Source organism: Chlorocebus sabaeus, chromosome 7 (assembly GCF_047675955.1).
Source record: "Chlorocebus sabaeus isolate Y175 chromosome 7, mChlSab1.0.hap1, whole genome shotgun sequence".
Taxonomy (NCBI): domain Eukaryota; kingdom Metazoa; phylum Chordata; class Mammalia; order Primates; family Cercopithecidae; genus Chlorocebus; species Chlorocebus sabaeus.
This window is the reverse complement of record NC_132910.1, coordinates 132,984,528-133,006,716: the sequence shown is the minus strand read 5'-3', so window position 1 is coordinate 133,006,716 and position 22,189 is coordinate 132,984,528. Positions and strand designations below refer to the sequence as shown.

General features: G+C 36.9%; 1 protein-coding gene across 15 annotated transcripts in view; it reads right to left on the bottom strand.

The window, feature by feature from the left end:
- TENM3 (teneurin transmembrane protein 3) overlaps positions 1-22,189 on the bottom strand; it is a 1,046,942-nt gene that overhangs the window by 438,688 nt on the left and 586,065 nt on the right. For 10 of the 15 annotated variants that reach the window (XM_008000348.3, XM_073017739.1, XM_073017738.1 and 7 more), the window contains one exon: positions 8,492-8,770. The exons of 4 other annotated variants lie outside the window; for them this stretch is intronic. In XM_008000348.3, coding sequence (XP_007998539.3) covers positions 8,492-8,770 — 279 coding nt within the window. The remainder of the gene's footprint in view (positions 1-8,491; positions 8,771-22,189) is intronic. One more of the 15 variants, XM_073017749.1, reaches the window with a different exon arrangement.

Below are 22,189 nucleotides of genomic sequence, written 5' to 3'. Positions count from 1 at the left end.
CTGGCCAATTTGCTTCCAAGTTTGACCTCTAAGTCCATTGTTTTCTCATTCAACAAAACCTTCATTTCCAGGTTCAGGTAGTAGGTGAGGTGAGCTCAGAGGTACAACAGGGAACAGGGCCTTGTCCCTGGGGAGGTTGCCCTCATTGAGGAAAGACAGTTAACATTCCACACTGCTTTCAGGTACTATTCCTCTGCATTAAAATCCCTCAGAGCCTCCCCATTACCTGCAGGAAAACATGCAAATCCCTTAGCATCACCCTGAAGACTCTGCTCTGGGGCTCCTTTTGTGCAGCCTCATGTGTTCCAGGCACCAAGCTCCTTGTGGCTTTTGGAGCATTCCCCAGGGATGTTACACACGCTCCTTCGCTGTTCTGTCTACATCTTGAATTTCTCCACATCCTTTAAGCCTCTGGTCCAATGCCGCTTCCTTCCTTCTTTATGAAACATTCTCTCCTCTCCTGCCCCCAGTCTCTGTCGGCAACAATCAGCTCAGGGCTGCCACTGACTCTGCATTTGTGTGTAATAACACTAACCACATTAAAACCTAATTACATGCCTACTTGCCAGTTTGCCGAACCACCCTGTGAGCTTCTGGATGTCAGGGAATACATCTTACTCATTTTTGTTTTTCCAGCACCTGGTACCATATCCAGCATTTATTATTTGTTGAATGAAGACTTAGTTGATATAGTAAACAAGAAATCTATTCAATAAGTTACACTCGAACTTTATTTAGTTTTCAGGTTCTATATGACTAAAGTCAAGCCAATAGTCATCAGACATTTTTAGTTGCTCTTTTCTTAAGTGTATATGCATTTATATCCATTTTAACATGCATTCAAATAGGTTTCACATTCAGTTTGTGTACAGTCTATTTATTATGGAAAACGATCTCAAGTCAACTGATAAATATAAGAAAATTTCAATATAGTGAAGTTAGTATTCAAACCATTCAGTAAATAATGTACAAGATAATCATGTATAAAATTGTATGTGTATGTAATGTTAATAAACAGAATTATTATGACTTGAGAAGAATATTCTTTAAATAACACCAAAAAATAAAAAAAAACCCAGTTGATTTTCCAACACTTGAATGCCCACAGAATGGCAAATAAACTAAGGTTCTATGGCTCTAACACTTATTTTTTCTATTTCAGTGATCAATAAACCTGATTCAGCACTCACTGCTATTCAATTCATTAATTAAAACAATTTTACTGCTACCACTGTGATTTTTCAAGGATATCAAAAACACATTCAAAAATCAAAATAGCATACATCATCAGTTTTGATACATTCATAGCATGCTTCACTTTAATTTCAACTCTACAACTAAAAGAACATTTAGAATTGAAACAGAGATGGCATATATTCTGTATACTTTAACAAAAACACTTAGAACTCAAATTCAGTTTAATAGAAATGGCAATTTCCATGTGAAGAGTAGCAAGCTGCCACGCTTTCTGGAAATCCTCTTAGAACAGAAAAATATGAATGTATATAAATACTTAAGCCTGTAATAACAACAGTAGTGAACCTTATAGTTGTTTCAGTTCTAGTTTCATAATACTAAATTTTTTAGAATCTTATTTAAATCGTAACTTTTTTTTTTTTTTTTTTTTTTTTGAGATGGAGTCTCACTCTGTTGCCCAGGCTGCAATGCAGTGGCGTGATCTTGGCTCACTGCAACCTCCGCCTCCCGGGTTCAAGCAATTCTCTGCCTCAGCCTCCTGAGTAGCTGGGATTACAGGCATCTGCCACCACGCCAGGCTAATTTTTGTATTTTTGGTAGAGACGGGGTTTCACCACGTTGGCCAGGCTGGTCTTGAACTCCTGACCATGTGATTCACCCGCCTTGGCCTCCCAAAGTGCTGGGATTACAGGTGTGAGCCACCGTGCCTGGCCAGCTAAATCATAACTTATTAAACTAAAAAGTGATTTGTACATACCCATGAAGTCAATCTATTTCATCCTTAAATGAAACACGAAAGCTTTTGCTAAAAGAATGACAAGTCACTATTGAAATTGTAAATGTATATCTATCAAGGCAATGTAATTATTTTTATATATTAGGAACTATTTGACAGCATTTTGCAAAGCAGCACTTTAATTCTGAGCCTGATTTAGTAAGCCCACCGACATGTTACTTTTGCTATTTTTGACATTCTAGTGCACATAAAACATAAAATATAATTTATTACAGGAGATCATGCCAGAACTGACCATTACATGCCGGAAGAGGGCCCACAGTGAAATTCATATTCAAGTTACAGTTTAGTATGTGTAATAGAATCTCATAAAATTAGAATAACACTGAAATGCCATGTGTTTCTTACAGCAACAGAATTCCATTTTATGTCTTTCAATCAACGTCCAAAGTTAGTTCAAAAAAGGTTCCTGGATAAAGTTGAAGGAAAGGAATTATGCTAGTGAGGAGAAAAAGTACACCTCTCTTCAAATCATCTTCAGAAAACTAAGATAGTATCCCTTCCTCCAAACAGCCACGAGAGATAATGCCATTTGTGTTGTCCTAGAATGATCGCAAGTACATGACACAGGTGGCTGTTTCTCTCAAACTCTCCTAGAATTTCATTAGCCCTGGAAGTGCTACAAGTCCGTCTATTTCCTCACTCTCTCACCTATCTGCAGTTGCTCAGGAAGAGAAGAAATGGCACTGTCCTCCTTTCCAGAGAACAGAATTCCGCCTGACATGGAAATCTGGATTGCAAAATAGCTGAAGTTCTCTCTTCAGAGACTGATGGAAACGCTATCACTACAGTCATTTATCAAACTGGTTTAAGGGGTACACTTTTTTCCTATTAGAATACAATAATGCAACTTTTAGACTTTATCTTTCCATACAGAAAGTAGACTTTTAAAATACTATTTCAAAGGACAAGTAAAATTGGTTCCTTGAAAAGTGTTTCAGCTGTGCAAAGCAAGTATCTATTACATTTAAAAAGACTGTACTTTAATGTTATACCCTTTTTCATTAGCCAAATTAGTCCATAATACTTCAGTATCATGCCCAATTAATGTGGCATTAGTGGGGTCCTACAGCAGGTACACTGCTCAAACTTAGGTGAGAAATGAAGTCTTCTTGGAAGGATTTATTTTGTTGTGTGAACTGAGGAGCATCAGTTAAATTGCCTTTTAATTGACCAGCTGTCTAAGTAACATGCCTTTGAGGGAAACACTACTTTTGACATTTTCTTTGGCCAGGAGGGGAAGGAGCATGCTAAAATCTTTGAAGTCTACAGCCATCAGACTAATTATCAGCACCATTCAATGTACATTCATTTAATTACAGTAAATTAAAAAGGATGTGGGGTTTTGGAGAAAATAAGAGAGTCAATAAATGGCGACAGAAATTCCAGACTGCGCCAATGATCACTGCCCTTTCTGGAAGACACCGTTAGTTCTCCTCCATCTTGCCGGAACGCTTGATGAATGCAGCCCTGGGGTGAGGTGAGGGGGTGAGAAAGGAGGAGTGGGGGAGAGGAGGAGGGGATATCTATTGTGGTAGATAGTCACAATAGGTAGGTAGGCACTTGATATTATTTAACTTAATCTTCATAGCCACATAAAACAGATACAATTTTCCACCTTTTACAAATAATAACAAGGGCACACACTTACTCAGAACTCATCAGATGTCAGGCACTGTTGTAAGCGCCAGGCATACCTGAGCTCATTTAATTCTCAGAACAGCCCCGACCTCACAGGACTATACCCTGTTTACTGTTATCCCTATTTTACAACGTGGAAACCGCGGCACGGAAGGGTGAGCAACTTGCCCAAGGTCTCAAAGCTGGGAGGTGGTAGTGCCCATACGAAACCAGGAGTCCCCCCTCCGGGCATCACATGCGCAAAGACCGTCCTCAATGGAGGCTCTGGGGGTCCTGAGTGACCAGGAGGTGGAAAAGCAGCGCCAACGCCTGCTGGCCTGCCTTACATCAAAGGTCATCTTTCTCCAAGGGGGCTAACAGGCTGAGGCGGCGGAAGAAGGAACTAGACTCCAACAGGAGAGCTCGGCCCCTCCGGAACTCAGCACGCAGCTGAAGGAGCAGACAAGGCCTGCAAGAGTTGACAGCTCCCGCTCTAGGTGATTCAGGGGGTAACCCTCGCAAGGGATGAATGAATGAATGTGAACCCTCCTGAATCCAGGCACCTGTGACAACACCACACTGGCTGGATGACAAAGGACAATAGATGCCCGGCTGCTTCTGGGAAGCGATACACACACAAACATTTTATTTATTTACTTAATCACAAAACTAACTTTATTACATGTTTTCCCACTTACATTTCTTTGCTAAATATCTTCACTGTCCTGATGACTTCTGGTTATTTCCTTGATACCAGGAGCAACCCTACCCTTCTTTGGATTTTCTGCACATCTCTTGACACTCTGAGTTACTCTCCAAGGAAACATTTTTAAAGCTTAAAGACTGATGTTTTGGGGAAAAAAAGAAAAAGAAAAAGACCTTTGTTCCTGACATTTAAATAGATAGGTATTTGGAACTGAGGTCAGATTACAGCGCTTGCAAAGCTGGGTGGTGGGGTTTCAGTCAGGGGTATTTTAACACCACCGGGTGCGGTGGCTCATGCCTGTAATCCCAGCACTTTGGGAGGCAGAGGTGGGCGGATCACGAGATCAAGAGATTGAGACCATCCTGGACAACATGGTGAAACCCTGTCTCTACTGAAAATACAAAAATTAGCCAGGCATGGTGGCGCGCACCTGTAGTCCCCCGTGCCGACAAAATAATCCAGAGCACACTGAGAATTCTACCTTTGACTGGGTAACCCATCACACTGATTTGATAACCTTCCAACCGTTTTTACTCAAACTGCTGTTAGTAGGTGATCCCAAATCACTGTCCCTCCAGAACTTGCCCTGGTGCGTGGCAGAGTCCACTACAACAATGACACCACAACAATCAATGGGTGCCAAGAAAGGGCTTCTCCCATATCCTTCATTTGGAACAAGATTGATATTTGGAATTACATAGGAAACTCAACATACTGTAAAAAAATTTTTTTATCAAAATTCTTTTTAACGTAAGATCCCCATGGCTGGTGAAAAGTTAGTTTTGCCAAAGAATAAACCTTATCACTTGTTTTGAATCTCAGCTAACAGAGAACTGTGTGACACGGTCCGAATGTTCTCTTACTCTTGGGGGATGCTCAGGCCATCAAAATTTCATTAGCCTCACAGCAGTTCTAGCGCCTTCTTAACTTGAACTGTTGGCCTCTTTATCAATAAATAAATGGAATCTAATCCCTTTTAGTGACTAAATTCTTCTTTGAAGTTGTAGCTAGAACATCAGGCACTCTGCTTGCATAATTTTACAATGTTGAATAACTTTTTTTTTCTAGGAAAAACAGCCTCATTCATAGTTATTTCAAATGAAGAAAACAGTCAAGGAAAGCTCTCATGTTAAACCAGATGAAAACACATCAGCATCTGGTTCTTAAATTAGTTTCCTTTTGGTGAGTTATTTCACCCATCTCCTTCTCTTTTCAACCTTTAGTGATATAATAGAACTTCCAAGAACACATCTCAAGCTAGTATAAAAATGAATAAAAGAGACAATGAAAAGAATTGACGAGTCAAAGGAAAATATAGCCAGAAAATCAATAGCTTTTTAAGTTAGAGCAATTAAAAATGCCTGAAGATAGTAGAATTGAATTATTTTTGTAACTTTATATTAGAATTACTTGAGTAAAAGTAGGAATTAATAGGTAAAAATGTGAGTTAGTTTTGAGACGACTGTTTATAAAGGTGTTAGAAGAACCTATGTATGACGTGCAAATTTCACTTCTTACTATAACCCAGCTTAAGGGAAAGACACATAATTTTTTAATATCAGGAAAAAAATCCTCAATACTATTGTTTAATTCCACAATTCAAAATTATAAGGTCTGCTAAATACTTCAGAAAATTATGCTTCCCCATATCTTAATGTAATTAATTACATTAAATGAAATCTTGTTCCTTCTAAGCAATCACCAAAATTTCAGAACAAATAAATTAATCTGAAAAGTTCCTATGGACATATGTTTTAAATATATGCAATAGCCAGTATTCATTAAGACAACATGATCTATTTTATTTCCTCTTTTGTTTCTTTCTTTAAACTGCTCTCATTGGGAATTCTTAGACCATCAAAACGTTGTTTAAAATTACAACCACAACCAAACCTTTGGAAAAAGAGTAAACACAAGTTTAAGTCATCATGTTGCCCAACTCAACAAACATTGCTTTTGACACTTTATACTCTGAACTTGGCTGACCTGTTTACTCTCAACAAATGCTGCCAAATGTTCTGAATTTCAAGGCAAGGCCCTTGACACTCTCCCTGTCTCTCTTCATTCTGCTTCCTAGCCACTACTTGGAGAAATTAAAGAGTGCAACTTTTCTTGCCTTTACATCACTCTAAGAACAAGGTCTAGAAGATTCTTGGCGAAACAATTCCCCCTCTAGTTAATATTAATCCATGCAAATGGTGAGGGCAGTGGTATAAGAAACTCACAAGTCTTCCTTCCCTTCTCCCTAACATTTGGATATTATAAATTGTTAACTAAAGGTTACAAAGTTTATATTTTCTGAAAAGAAAAAAAATTATATGTGTTTGGTAATTCACCATGAGATCCTTTTAGCAGACGTATAATTTGAAACATAATAAAATTAATTTATATTTTACCAATACAGATACCACAACAAGATACCTTTGTCATTAGAGAGAAAGGAAGAGATGCCATAGAAGTTTTGGGTGGAAAGGGCAAACTGACCCAATGTTAAAACACAGTTAATAGCTATGGATATGGATGATCCATGATTCAGATAATCTGAACTGATCACATTATCCTGCTGCGTTCTAGTCTTCTAAAACATCACAGATTTTATTGTGTATTTTAAGAAAATTAAATGCTGGGTGCTACCTTTGAATATGACCATTGTACCTCCCATTGCTCAAGGAGTGTTATGTGAAGTACAGCTGGACAGGAAGCAATATTGATTCCAAACCATACGTATTTAAGGTTAGTGCCTTCTGAATCCACTGTGAAAATGGATATAAACACAGGATTTACTGAGGTGAATGGATTAGCTGAGCAAAATGTTGGCATCCTGATTCTAAGGCTCATTTTGTCAAAATAACTGTCCTTGTTTCTTCTTTTGAGTTGGAATAAAGCCAGCCTCCACCAAGAACGGAAACTTCCAAAATGAAGACATTGAGTAGATAGTTGTTATTTGATCTTGACTTTGGTTTAATGCACTAAGATATTCTACATAAGATAAAAAATTGATTGCATTGGTTTAAATTAGACCTTTTTTCATGAATAGAAAGAAAATAACTAATAAGCATTAGGTGCTACTTCACACTGTGACTTAGCTGAAACTGAAAGCTAACAATAGATCCACTTTTCTATTCCAAAGCAAAGCTGACAAAGTCACCCAATAAATAATAAAACTGAAATATCATTGATAAAACAACCATTTTTCTTTTCAAATGTCATGCAGTTCTTCCATTTTAATTTTCTCTTTGCTTTTTGAGGCATAGGATATGCACAGCATTAATAACTAGACTGAAATAGCTAGTGCACTGTTAATATTAAAAGCTGAAGGAGAATTTTTTTGTCTGGTGCATGGCTGCTGATGCCCAATTCTTCCTAGAAGCAGCACTGACTAAAAATTAAGTTTTCTTTAAAATTTATTATTGCATATAAATTAACTTTTTATAAATTATCCTGCATTGGCAATAGGAAAAAAGTCCCAATAATTTATAAAGACATTTTTTTCTTACGACAGACAAAAAGCTGCTATTTGGATATCCTAAAATCCAATTTTTGTGTGTGGATTTAATTGCATAGTAATCCAGTCCCCAAAGAACATCAAAGGCCACACTCCCCCTCTTTACCAAGATTTCAATTGCTGTCATCAACTAGTAAGTTTAAAGCATGATCAAATGTGTTCTTCGATCACTAGAGCCCGGTTAATAAACTATTCTGCATGCTCACTCATCCATTCTGATTCTGCAACTTCTTTGAGATATCTTCAAGAACAATCTACAAAGACATCTTTGACTGCAAGACGGCTCTGCGGTAAACTTTATCAACACGTGCTTTGCCAATCCACAGAAGACAACAGGTGACATGGTCCAAGAGAAGTCAAAGCTATTTTTTTTTTCTGCAGATGAGTAAACAGTTTTCAAAACTGTAGCCAAAACATCATAGGCTGCTTGCCTAATTTAACAATCTGATGTCAAATATTGATTTTGTTTTCCAGGAAAAAATGCATTATTAAAGGACATTTCTTGAGTTCTACTACATTAAAACAAAAAGAAATGGACAAGAAAGAGAGAGAAAAAAGGATGGGAGGAAGGAGGAGAGAAAGAAAAACATCCCCCCTCCCCCCGGAGTCAACCAAAACAGAGAGAAGCACTGAATGCCAACATTATAAAGCAAAAAAGGAAACTTACCATTCTCACTGTCCGACTTGTTTTCGTGCTCCGTATCTGTCAGGGTGAGGGCTGAGTTGGACCGACTTGACAGGCAGGAGCTGCGGCCTGATTTGACCCCCCTGCCCCAAAGTCTCATGGCATGCTCTGGGGACATCACTGCTTCATTTTCAGTATCAGCATCTGACCCTGCACTGATAGAGTAACCTCTGTGGGGAAGCCCCATTTCCGCACAAAATGCCAGTCCTCTTCGAGTTGCTGGTTCACAAACTCCTAACTGCCTTAGGGTAAAATTCTGTCCTAATTAGGGGGAAAAAGAGATAACAGCTAGTGAGTATATGTTCAGTGTTAGTTTCTTTTCTTTTTTTTTAAGAATGTCTTTCAGAAATAAACACTCAAACATTTAGGCTTTTCAGGGATCAGCACCAGGCATTTACAGTAGCGTCACATGGCATGGGATCAAGTGGGTGCAATTATGGGAGGAGGGCGGGGCCCCAACTTAGAGCTCCTTTGTCAACTTTTTAAGCCCATAAGTACCTCCAGAGAGATGGGCAAGTAAAGTGGCCCCAACCATGGGAACTCAACCCAGAGAAAGGATTATTGCACTGACAGAATTTTGTTTAGTAGACTTGTGAGGCAATAGAAATTGTCCGAATTATTTTCCGTGTCCTGGCTCGAGTCCCAAACAATAAAATTTTCCCACCCAGATGTCACTCCTTTGGAAGAGAAAAGTTTCCCCTCAAGAAAAAGTTACTCAAACAATAGAAACAGGAGCTTGGTCATTCTTCTTCTATTTTCCAACCTTGACTTAGCAATCAATGTAACACATAGTATTTTGTATGTATGTATGTATGTATGTATGTATATATGTATGTGTGTGTGGGGGGCCTGTCTATACACATTAAATTTTGGAGTATAAAGTCTAAAAAAATTGCTGCATATTTTGTACATTTTTGACTTTCTAGGCTTTCTGCTTTACTACACACCTGAAAACATCTGTATTGATCAGAGTAAACCAATCTTTGCAAATAAAGTGCACTCTAAAAATAAAGTGGGAGTATTACGTATTTAAAAATTAATGATAAAATCAAGTTCCCTGAAAAATAAATGGCTGTGAACTCTGCAGGCCTTTACTAATAAATTGAGCATAATAAAACTCATGACACTGCAATAACTTAAAGCAAAAGTGTTTAAATTAGGTGACACTTTCAAATGACTGCTGTTATGAATGACTTTTCCAATCCTGTATTTATTCTGGAAATTTCACATGTCTTATACTACTATGGATGAGAAGAGTGAGAAAAATGTTTGCTTGTCCTGCATACTTAAAGCTTTTCTATTTCTTGTCTCTGGTTGACATGGTAGAGTGTGAGATTTAGGCGCCAATCAGAATCAAAATATAGGTAAATAATAACATACAAAGACTGATTTAAATGTTACTATCTCATAACCAAACCTTTTAAGAATATTAAACATTTATATTACTCACAGTTTTGATTTCCCTACTTCTACCTCTTAAATCTGTGAACATTTTAATGCTAACAGGCTGACATGAGAAACATACATTATATTTTTTGAAAGAGGGTATTATAAATTATTTGTGATAAAATGATAACACGTGGAATCTTCTCAGAAATAAATCAAACCTAATGGACAATGTAGTAAATATTGGGTTGTAAAGATATTAGCACCCTCCAGGCCGCCACATATTGTAACTAGTGTGGTTAATTGCTTTATTGCTGTGGTCATATCAGAAGTTGGAATCAGCTTTATCTCGGTCAGACTTCCAAATGGATTCTGACAATGATGCTCATACACAATGAAAATCAGTGGCTACAATTAGCTGCAAATCAAAGTGTGCTTATCACAGAGATGTGAACAAGTATCTGAACCAAAAAGTATGTCAAAAGAAGAAGTAAAAGAAGAGAAAACAAGGAAAAAGGGCCTGCGCGTTGAACAGTGAGAAAGTGGGCCAGCTCGCTGAGATGAGAGACAGTATCGGCAGGATGTTAAAATCATGACTGCAGATTGTACTTATGCAAGTAAACCTGAACAAGGTCAGTGTCCACATGAGCAGCTAATGCAGTTGCGTGGAAAAGCTTACCCATTGCTACTTACATGTCACTTGTAACATATGGGGAGGACCCTAAAACATCTAGATACTGCCATCAAACATGCTGATTTTTCAAAATAAGGATGCAAAATAATTTTTAAACAGGGAAAAATAAGTAAGATCCTTTGCTTTTTGCCTCTATTTTGACGGGTGCCCACATTCAGAAATGGAAAGAGCAATAAAAGGACAGTAACAACTCCCTTTCTAATCTCTACAACGTGGCTTGAAACAATTTCCAAGTGACTGACTTTTCACACTATTGCCGTCTTGATGCAAAAAATCTATAAGGTGAAGGAAGCAGAAAACAGGAATCTTTATTTGTTACCCAGGTATGCAGACCAGTTCACTTTGCAACTAAAAACACATCATCCCTATGAATTGCTACATATATCCCCAACTCCATAAACACCTGACCCTCTGAAGTCAACGTCTTTCAACGCTTCAAAATTCTCCAGGGCTGCTTCTGAAACGAAGCTACAACGCAAGCACCACAGCAGGACTCCCTGTTAGAGTTCCTTACTGAATTACAACATTTGTTTTAGTATCCCCCAGGAAAGAAAACTAAACTTGGCCTCAGATGGACCCAGGTTGAAGCCACTCACTAGCACTGTTTAAGTCACTTTACACCGTATTTTGTCATCTTTCAGGGCTGTCCTGACTTGGTTTAGGAGATGGTTTATGTCAATGTGACTCACACAAAAAAAGGGCTAAATGAAAAAAATCACTTAAAAAATAAATACCTTGACAAACAAAATTAATAATCACAGAGAAGTGTACAGCTTGAGAGTAGGGAGAGGACCATTTTCAACTCATTTTCAAATAGGGACACCACCACCAAAGCTGAGTTTTACTTAAGTAATTGCCTTTATTCAAAAATATCCCTACTCCAGACCTCCCTCAGGGCTTCATGTTCTTTTGTTGTCAATTCTCCTCAATGGTTAAGAAATTTTATTTTTAGGATCCCTTATTTTAATGCAAACACTCCTGGAAAGATCTCATCTTAAACTAGAATAAATTAGTCTATTCGATTATTTCTTGCAATCTAGCAGCGTTTAGCAAGATAGGCTATGCTTATGGAAAACATCTGCAGCTTTGACCAGTGCAGGGAAGATGGAGAGAAGAGAGCTCCCTGACTGGGAGAAGGGGTGTGGAGGAGGGCAGGAGGGCTGGGCTGGGCTGGGCTGCGCTTGTAGTGGGGAGGGTTTTATGGCAGGGCAGAGAAGTGGGAAGAGGCAGGACAAGGCGGCTGAGATGCCCCTGGGATCAGGCTGAACACTGGACAATCCTGCACAAAGTCAGCTTTGGCTTCAAGGAACAATACTTTATTCCCATTTTCCATGTTTTCCTGAGATTGGAAAAGCCATGTTCTTTGCAGTAGCTCTAACATTAGTTAAATTTCTTTCTTTACGTTTTACAGTCTTTATATTAATTCTGCTTGGCCAAAACTGGCAAAATAAGTATCTATCTCCTGCACGTTGAATTTTGGGAACCTTGATCAGCACAGCCAACAAGAGTTTTCCATTACAATTTGAAACAGGACCAAAACAATAAATTGTAGCAAGAACAAAGTATACCTGAGGATGGAATTCACTGTGATTAAAAGGCAAGGTTAGCTTGGATTATATTAGGCATTTTTGTTTTATGGCACGGCATAAATGTGAAAATCTAGAGAAGGAAAACTGAATAAACACAACCTAGGTGGGTTGCATCATTTTTTCTTAGGTTGAGATTTTTAAAAACGAGTGAGGGTATTTGACAAAATAGAAAGGATGGTATAAGGACAGACACTTCAAATGAGGTTGGCACATGGCACAGCCCCCCCTTTAATAAACGAAGGGGATTGGGAAAATGGGTTAGCTATTCGTTCTTTTTTTCACAGTGTCTATAACCTAGTCGGAGCAGTGAGGGATTTTTCAAAGCCGCAATCAGAGTGATGTTCACCAATGGTCAACACATCTACTATCTCTTGGATGAGAAGAAGATTCTACCTGAGGGACTAGTCTTGGAGGCACACAGGATGATGAAAGCACCCCACGGGGAGGGCATTCTCTCCTCACTAATGTCTGGATTTCTCTAGTGTCTAGATTTGACTTTCTCTCCTTCTCTCTCGGTCTCTTGCTTGTTTGCTCCTCTAAAAAATAAACAGTTTTATTGAAACAAAACTCACACACCCCAAAATGCACCCACTTAAAGTGTACACTTCGAGGGTTTTCAGTATATTCACAGACTTCTGCAACTATGAGCACAGTCAAGTGTAGAACATTTTTGTTACCCCAAAAAGACACCTCATACCAATTATCAGCTACCTTCTATTTTCCCCTCACCCTCCCACCCCCAGCCCTAGGCAACCACTCATCTACTTCCCATCCTGGACATTTCAAATAAGGAAGATCCACAGTATGTGGTCTTGTGTGACTGACTTCTTTCACTTAGAATAATGTTTTCAAAGCTCTTCCATGTCATGGCATGCATCCGTACTCCATTCCTTTTTATGGCTGAATAATATTCCACTGTATGGACACACCATCGTTTATCCATTCATCAGTTAATGGACATCTGAGTTATCTCTATTTTTTTTATTATCATGAGAATGCTTCTAGGAACATTCCTGTACAAGTTTTCATGTGTACATATGTCTTCATTTCTCTTGAGCATATCCCTAGCAGAGGAACTGCTGAGGCATATGGTAACTCTGTGTTTCACCTTTTGAGGAACTGCCGGACTGTTTTTCACACCGACTTGACCGTTCTGTATTCCCACTAGCAGTGTATGAGGGTTTTAACTCTGCACATCCTCGTGAAGACTGGCTATCATCTATTGCTTCTCTTTTATACCACACTTTACGTGGGACTTGGAGTTTGCAATGAGGGCTTATAATATAAGTCATTGGTACTGGAAGTTAGAGGGCAAACAAGAATCACTGTTCCCCTGAAAAGCAGCTGATTCTGGGAGTCTGCTATGCAAATTTATTATTATTTTATTCTATCATTTTTTCTTTGCCTTCTATTACTCTGCTTTTATTCCATGTAAAATAATTTTCTATTAAAATCAGAAATATTATTTAGCATAGAAAATCTACCTTTGGAGTTACATCCCATAGAAATAAAATCACCTCATCTTAAATATACAGAATATTTATTTAAACAAGTTGTTTACTACAGCATTGTTGCAAAATTTTAAATAACCCAAATGTTTGCCAGAAAGAGAATGGCTGGAAAAGTTGCATGCCCATGCTATGGAACACTGCGGTTAGCATGAAGAATGAGCTGGACCCGTGTCTTCGGATCTGCACGGAAGCTCATCTGTGTATTTTAAGAAAAAAAAAAAAAAAATGCAAGTTGTAGAATTGTGTATCAAGTATAATCCTACTTTTGGAAATTAAGGAAGAGGACCCACAGGTTATATTGAGTCTGAATAAGGGCGAGGAAGGAGATATATAACTATTATAATGGATCATTTAGAAAGGGTGGTAAATGAAGGAAATTAGTAATTTTCTATTTTATAGTTTTGAATTTTTACTTTTCATGATAATTACTTCAATTATTTAAAAACATAATAAAGAAAAAATTAAAGCCTATCATCTTTCTAAAAAACAAATATATTTTCTTGATTTGCTGTTTAATAGCTTCTATTCAATAATTAGAAATTTAATTTATTGCCTCTTCTAGGGGAAGCTCAGTTTTAAAAATCCTTCCTTGTTTATTGTAAAGAAATGAAACTTCATGAGATACAAGGGAGCGTTTTCCCCTCCATTTCAATCCTTCCCTTTTCTTTATCATATATGGATTGTTTTAAAAGAGAATAACCATTCATTTCTCCTACAGTAACCCCAAAATTGAATATGGGAAAAAATGGATGAATAAATATAAATTTAATGCACATAAATAAAACAATCTGCAGCTGTCTTTAATTATTTTCCTTGGTTGTTGTGAGCTTGAATGGAACTATTTATTCTCAGGCATGGAGTGACTTTCCTTCATCAGTCAAGCAGAACATAAAACTACAAATTGGGAGAGCATTTCTTATTAGGTGCTTGTTGAATCAGCGGCACCACCATGTCATCCAGAATTCTCTCTTTTGCTGTATTTGCAAAATGGTAAGACGATTCCACAACAAAAGAAGTATATGTGATTTTATTTCCAAATGCATATTTTATGGGACACTCCAAACTCCTTAACCTTTTATATTAAATGTGTCACCATTTGAAGAAAATACTCATTCTTGAACATGCAATAGAAATTTCAGTGAGGGTACAAATCTTTATTCATAAGGCCCTACAAAAAACTGGTTTAAGAAATTAACTTCAAGTTCCACTAAATACCTTAAGGTTCCTACCCCATTTAAACTACTTACTTGATTTATCTATTAATGTGTTGTTAATACCCAAAACCACATACTGACACCCATGAATTTCCAGAGGACGCTGAAAATGCCCACCGGACAGCACACTCATCATCTAACTGATTACTCAGAACACCAGTCTAATGGAAGCCACTGCAGGATATCCCCTCAGCAATCATCACAAATGCAGCTTTCAGTGGATATTGCAGGCTGGGCACTAAGCTGAACGTGAGGAGGTGGGTGAGAAAGGGAAACCCTAGGTATATTTGCAAGCCGAGAAGCCAGGACTAGAATGAATGGCCCTAGAAAAGATGCATTTTCTTCAAGATAAAATTTGTGAGGCCTCCAGGGGAGGACGAACATATGGATATTGAACGGAAGGTTTAGTGGCCCAAATAAGAAAAATGAGGTTGTGAGTTGGCTGACGTATAAAGGAAGAGCATGTCTTAGGCCTGGAAATGAAGGACTTAATGGGGCAACCATAAACTAATTTCAGCAACCATCTGTAAATAAGAAATAATCTTAAAAGAGTTCTGTTTTTTTAAATCAAAAAAATTCTGAAAATAAAACTGCTTCTTATTTTTACTTAGAAATGACTTCTTTAGAACAATCCAAGGCCCGGCAATGATAATACGCCTGCAATGTATCTGCTAATATCTGATAGTTGAACCGCAGTAGATATTGGTATAAATACGCCTATGGTTTGGCATAAAGCGGCAGGTGTTTAATAATTGCGACTGAAGCGGCACCGCGGTGAGTCACACTGTGGATCCAAAATGGGCAACGTGGCAAGGAAGCAGATACAAGTTGAGCAGTAAGCTGGGGCTCAAGACATCAGACCAATGAAGGCCGAGGCAGGGGGAAAGGATTACTCCCACTGTGTCCTGAGGAGGGCTGTAAGCTACATCTATCTACTCACACCTTCTGGTAGGTAATCCACAAAGCAGGTTGGCCGCAGAGCCTGAAAGAAGCCCTTGCCTACTTAACAGCCAAAATTAGTTAACAATCAGTTAGGCAGGGGAGCTAAAAGAGGGAGCTAAGAGGAAAACCATTAACATGAAACAATGATAAACTAGAGCTATTTAACTTGTGTCTTTAAGTACAGAAATGTAAGGTTGAGTAAACATGACCATCTAAATCCTTTAATCCTGCCGCTGACATTTATAGTGACCGAGAAGGATTAATCATTTTGATCTCCAAATGAATCACTTTAAGCAGTTAATATTTAAAAGTAATAAACTTTGGAGTTGCAGTAATTAGCCCAGTGGATCTGATTAATGCTTCAGGTTTTTGTCTCTTTTCATAAAACTCGATTCTCACAAAAATAAGCTTTCTCAGCATCAGTATTTCAGAAAACATGAAAAGGGGTTTCATATTCCTTTCGTTTTTGTCTGATGACAGAGGTGAGGGGGAACACTGGGGAAATGAAAAGTTTGGGGTCTAACTGGAAATTCATAGCAGCATTAAGTGCTGAATGGTGGGACCATATGGTCATATTTCTTTTGAAGTCTCGGATCAGTTCCCATTATTCACTATAATGGCATCCAAGACTAAACTAAATCTCAGTCTTTAAAATTAAAAGCATTTTCCTCTTGGCTCTCAAATCTTCCTCTTTCACAATTTCCAACATGTCTGAATGGTTAATAGATTTTCATAATGCAAAAAAATACAAATAAATAAAAATAAGAAGAGTAAGAAAAATAATTTATTCCATTTCACATCCAAAGCAGGATAAAATGGTGCAGAGACATTATTATTTTAATCAAAGGAGTTATTGACACTATTTTTACATCCGTCCAATGCTACCAGTGACATTCTAAAATTATATTTACAACCTTCATGTTATATATTTAAGAAATATGATTTCAATTCTTTTGACCTAGCCGGAACATTCAATGTATAGAAACATTTAAAAACTACTTATCATTTTAGTAATATTCTAATAAAACTGCCCCCGCCCCCCCCCCCCCCACCAAAAGTAGTCTATATCTAAGAGCTTAAAACGGGCTCTTTATTTGGCAATTGATGAAAATATTTGAAGACCTGGTCCCATCTATGACACAAACTCTTTATTCTCTCAGTACAGTCCTGGATATGTTGTATATGCTATTATCTTAATGGGCAAAATGCCTTTATCCAGCAAAACATTCTAGTACATTGACAGCAGAGGTTGTTTTTGAAAGATTGTGGTTATGGTTCAGTAGAGACAGTGCAACTCTGCTCCTGGCACCAAATCAAGTTTCACGCCCGTGGAAGCCGGGAAAATACAAACCCAAAACTTCCCATGTTCAACTACAGTTGTTTGAACATGCTGATTTTTGTTTTTGTTATATTTATTACTATTTAGGTAAATTTCATAGGCAGTGAAATACACAGATCTAAAGTGGATACTTCCATGAGTTTTAACAAATGTACCCACCATGACCCCAAGCAAGATAAGGCACTTCTCCATCACTCCCACAAAGCTCTCCCGCACCCAGTCAATCCCCACCAAACAGGCAACCACCGTCCTGATTTCTGCTACAGAAGACTAGTTTTGTATGTTCTTGAACTTTATGTAAACAGAGTCCTACAGGATGTACTCGGGATCCTTTTGCTCAGTGGATCTTTGAGATTCTTCCACATTGTTGCAAGTATCTGTAGATCACTCTTTTGGGTTGCCAACTCATATTCTATTGCATTAATATACAACTGTTATATCCATTCTCTTGGTGATTCCAATATGGGCCTATTATGAATAGAGCTGCTATGAATGTAAGATTTTATTTACTTTGGGTAAATATTAAGGAGATGAATTGCTGGATCCAGGGGCAGATGTTATTTTTAACTTTAGATAAGAAATTGCCCAACAGTTTCCAAAGCAGTTGTGTCATTTTACACATGAAAGTATCAGCTGTTCCACATCCTCAATATTTGGTGCTATGGGTCTTTTTAATTTTAGCCATTCTAGAAGACGAGTGGCAGTATTTCACTGTGGTTTTAATTTTCATTTCTCTGATGGCTAATGGTGTGGAGCATTTTTTCCACAGGCTTATTCATCACTTGTGTCTCTTTTCTGTGATATTTCTATTAAAAGTTTTTTGCCCATTTAAAAATTTGGTTATTTATCTTTTGTTATTGATTTGTAGAAGCTCTTTATGTATTCTAGAGACAAGTCTCTGTGATAGATGATAATTTTCTCCCAGATTGTGGCTTTGCTTTTCATTTTCTTAAAGGTAATGTCTGATAAGCTAAACATGTTAGTTTTGATGAAGTCCAATTTATCAATTTTTTTCTTTTATATTTATTCTTCTTGTGACCTTTCTAAGATATCTTTGTCTATCTCATGTTTGTGAAGATGTTTAAGAACACATGTAGCTTTTTACTGTGGTTTTCTAATAGAAACTAGAAAGATAAAAGAGTAGAGTAGAAAAATGATTGAAATTAGATTCTAGTTTTCTTCTGGACCTAACTCACCAACTGTTGTCTGAGTGAACATTTTAACAAGTTTGAGTCTCTGTATTCCTCATGTATACAATGGACTCAGAGGCTCTCGAAGATCTCCCAACCATATCAGTTTATGCAGAGGCAGAAATGGAACATGAAAAAAAAAAAAAAAAAAAGCTAGGAATAATAGCATCAAGAGTCCAAGGAGAAAAATGGAAAAGAAAAAGTTAAAATTTCCTTTAGCATTGGGAACTTTTGGTTTACATTTCATCCCTAAAATAAATCAAAAGCACAATGCTATGTTCTGATCTGGCTCCTCCCTTAAACACCGTATCTGGAGTTCATCCTGAATTGAAAGCCAAGCCATCAGGGCAGCAGTGACATTAACAAGCCAGATCTGGCTATCCGGAAAGGTGCTTTTCTTCTCCAACCCCCAAAGTGTAGAACCAACCTGCTGCAGTTCCGAAGCAGGAATTATTTTTGGCCTTTGACCTTTTGACTGAAAATTGGAAGGTGTTCCTTCACAGCTCCACTCTCAAATGCAACCTCTGTGGATATTTTGCAGTTTTTTTCTTTCAGTTTTTTATTGTTATTGTTTATTTCACATACTTTAATGAGAGCTTCTGTATAAAGTTTTGAGCACAGCTATTCATGAATTGCTTTTTTTGTTGTTGTTTTTTTTGTTTTTTCGTGGCTTCTTCCTAAGCCAGAACTTCAAAAACTATATAGAAAGTCCTCACTTTAGGAATCTATTGGGTTTAGAAGTTGATAAGGATCATATGTATTTTCCCATGAAAACAACATGGAGGATGCCAAGACGGAACACATAGGTCTTCTAAGTTATCTGTGTCTGAATGAAGAACTGGGTGAATTGTACTCTAGGGTATGGCTTCCATATGTGAGACTGTCTCTTTGAACAAATTTACCCACCAGGAAGATTCCTCCCACAGTGGCCGCTTCCATTGATTTCCTCCTTACCAAGCGGGGAGAAACTTCCTAGTCAAATCCCCTGGATATATGAATGCTCAATGAAAGATGCCAGGATAGCAGCTGTATAGTAGGGATGTAGAATTTGGAATTAGCTACCGCCTTTCCCACACTAATAGGAAAATCGATTCTCCTTTTCACGTTTATTGATCATGTGAATTTCTCTTTTGTGAATTGTCTATGCAAGACGTTTCCCCTTGGGCTGTTTATCTTTCTGTTTTCAAACTGTAACAGTCATTCAGTATATAATAGATATAGACATTATATATGTCACCAGAATTATAAATATATTTCCCAATGTAGTGATTTTGTTTCTGGGTATTTTAATTTACGTGTAAAAGGTTTCAAATGTTAAAACTAATCATTTAAGTCTATCTTTTCTTCTGGGTTTTCTGTTAGAAACATTCTAATTTTGTATTAGAAAATTTCTCCCCTACTCTTGAAGTGTATAGAGTCCCTGGGATAGGCTGTGTGGATTCAAACCACTTTCTTCTTGCCGCCTTTATTATAAGGACTGGAAAGCAAAAATAGAAAATGCTTCGTCTTCTCGTGCAGCTAAGTATGGTCATGTATAACAGTTCTGAAAAGAGAGAGGTAGCAAGAAGCCTCAGGGGAGTAAAATGAATAGTCCAATGTAGAGTAGGCCTTCCTACCTGTGTGTTCATTCCTATTCCAACAGGAATATGAAAGCACAGCTGCAACCTGAGCACCAAGGGGACAAAAGCTACCTGCTAAGAATGACAAAGATGAAAAAGATAGAGAGATGCCTTAATGATATCTTTAAGCCCTGGCTAGACAGTCTATCTGTGAACTTCTTCTTTAATAAGGAAATGATTCTCTTCAGTTTTTAAGCTGAAGTTTCCTGCTACTCATGGCTCAAGTCATTCCTATCTTACTCAGTCTCCCAAATTAACTTCTAGAATTCTTGCTTTATTTTTTACATTTGTCTTTAATCCATCTTAATTTATTTTTGAATATGCTGAGAGATATGGGTCCAATTTTATATTCTTCCAGATGGATAACCAGTTGTGCCAGCACCATTTATCAAATCCCACTGAATAGAAAAACCTTTTTTTTTTGTTTTATGTTAAATTTCCCTATATACTAGAATCTATTTCTGAAATTTTTATCTATTCCATGAACCTACTTGTCTTTATTTATGCCCATATCATATAGACATGATTACAGCATCTTCATAATACTTTTGAAAATACATATTAAGTCCATTTTGTCCTATTTGACTTTTAAATGTGGTTTTGACTATTTCCAGACATTGAAAATACCAATTTATGATCACTTGAATTTTAAGATAAATTTGAAGATCACTCACTCCAGTTAAAATTAACCCTAACCCACTGGAATTCTATGTGATATCCTTAACTTCTATGCATTTATTTGGGGAGAATTCATACTCTTATGGTACCATCTTCCCATCCTAAAGCATTGATTATTTATTTAGATCCTGTTTTATGTCTTTTTAATAATATTTTATAGATACCTTCATATTAGGTCACATAGCATGCTTGCAAAATTTATTCCAAAGAATTTGATAAAGTCTGTTGCCTTTGTGATAGGAATTTTTTTTTTCTGACTTCCAAGCAGTAGATATTAACAACAGGTATCAGGCATTATTCTAAGCAGTTTACATATATTAACTCATTTTATCCTCAACAAACTACAGCACAATCTATGAATAATGAAAATGGAGGCAGACAGAAATTATGTAACTTGTACAAAAAAGTTCCTTGGCCAAGATTAGGTAACCTGCCAGTCAGCTGAGGCAAGGCAGACCTGGGATTCACACATAGGTCATGTGGATTCAGAACCTACACTCTCCACCATTATACTATATGATCTACACTGTCTATATATTTATTTTGTATTCATCCAAATACCAAATTCACTTCAAATTCTTTTTTTGAAATTTCTAGAGACACATGGTTTTTGTATGCATACAACCATATCTTTAACAAAAGTACTGACTTTAACTTTTTCCAAAATATATATCAATTGTTTAATTTTCTTATTACAATTGCTAAAACATCTAAAACAATTTTGAATAATAATTGTGAGCACAGGTAAACCTTTCTTATGTTCCTATTTCCATTGAAATGTCCTAGAATCTCACTTTTTAGAATGCTGTTTAATGTCTTGAATGATCATATCAAATATTACTACCACATTGAAGTGTTTTTTCTTCTTGTGAGTTTATTTGAATAAAGAATGGTTTCTAAATTTTTTCCAAAACTTGTAAATCATCTATTGATAAGATCATGTTTTTCTACTTTGGTTTATTAATCTAATTATGGTAGATTTCTGAACACTAAAAAAATCATTGTATATTCAGCAAGGATTAGTAACCACTTGGTTATTAATTTGGTCTAGCATATTATTCTTTTTATATATTGCTGGATTCTTAAATGCAAATATTTGTTTTGAATTCTTACACACCTACTGAAAAGCAATTTCAGTAGGTAAAGCAATTTATATATGATTTCTTTTTTTTGTACTATTCTAATCAAGTTTAGTTATTAAGGTTATGCCAACTTCATAACATGAACTTTGATGCCTTCCATCTGTTGTGAATGGTGGTGTTGAATAGATTTTTAAACATTAAACTTAGTCGTACTTTGAAGGTTATGTAAAATGTACCTAGGAACATATCGGGCCCTTTGAAATGATCTCTCTTTTAATCACCTTTCTCATCTTGTCTGAAATAATTGGTGTTGACAAGTTTGCTCCATGCTCTGAAATCTTTTGGGGTTAATCATATTTTCTGATAAAAAATAAATTCCTCTAGATTTTTCAAATTTATTGCTTGGAATAATAGCTCCTCTTTAGTTGTTACAGTC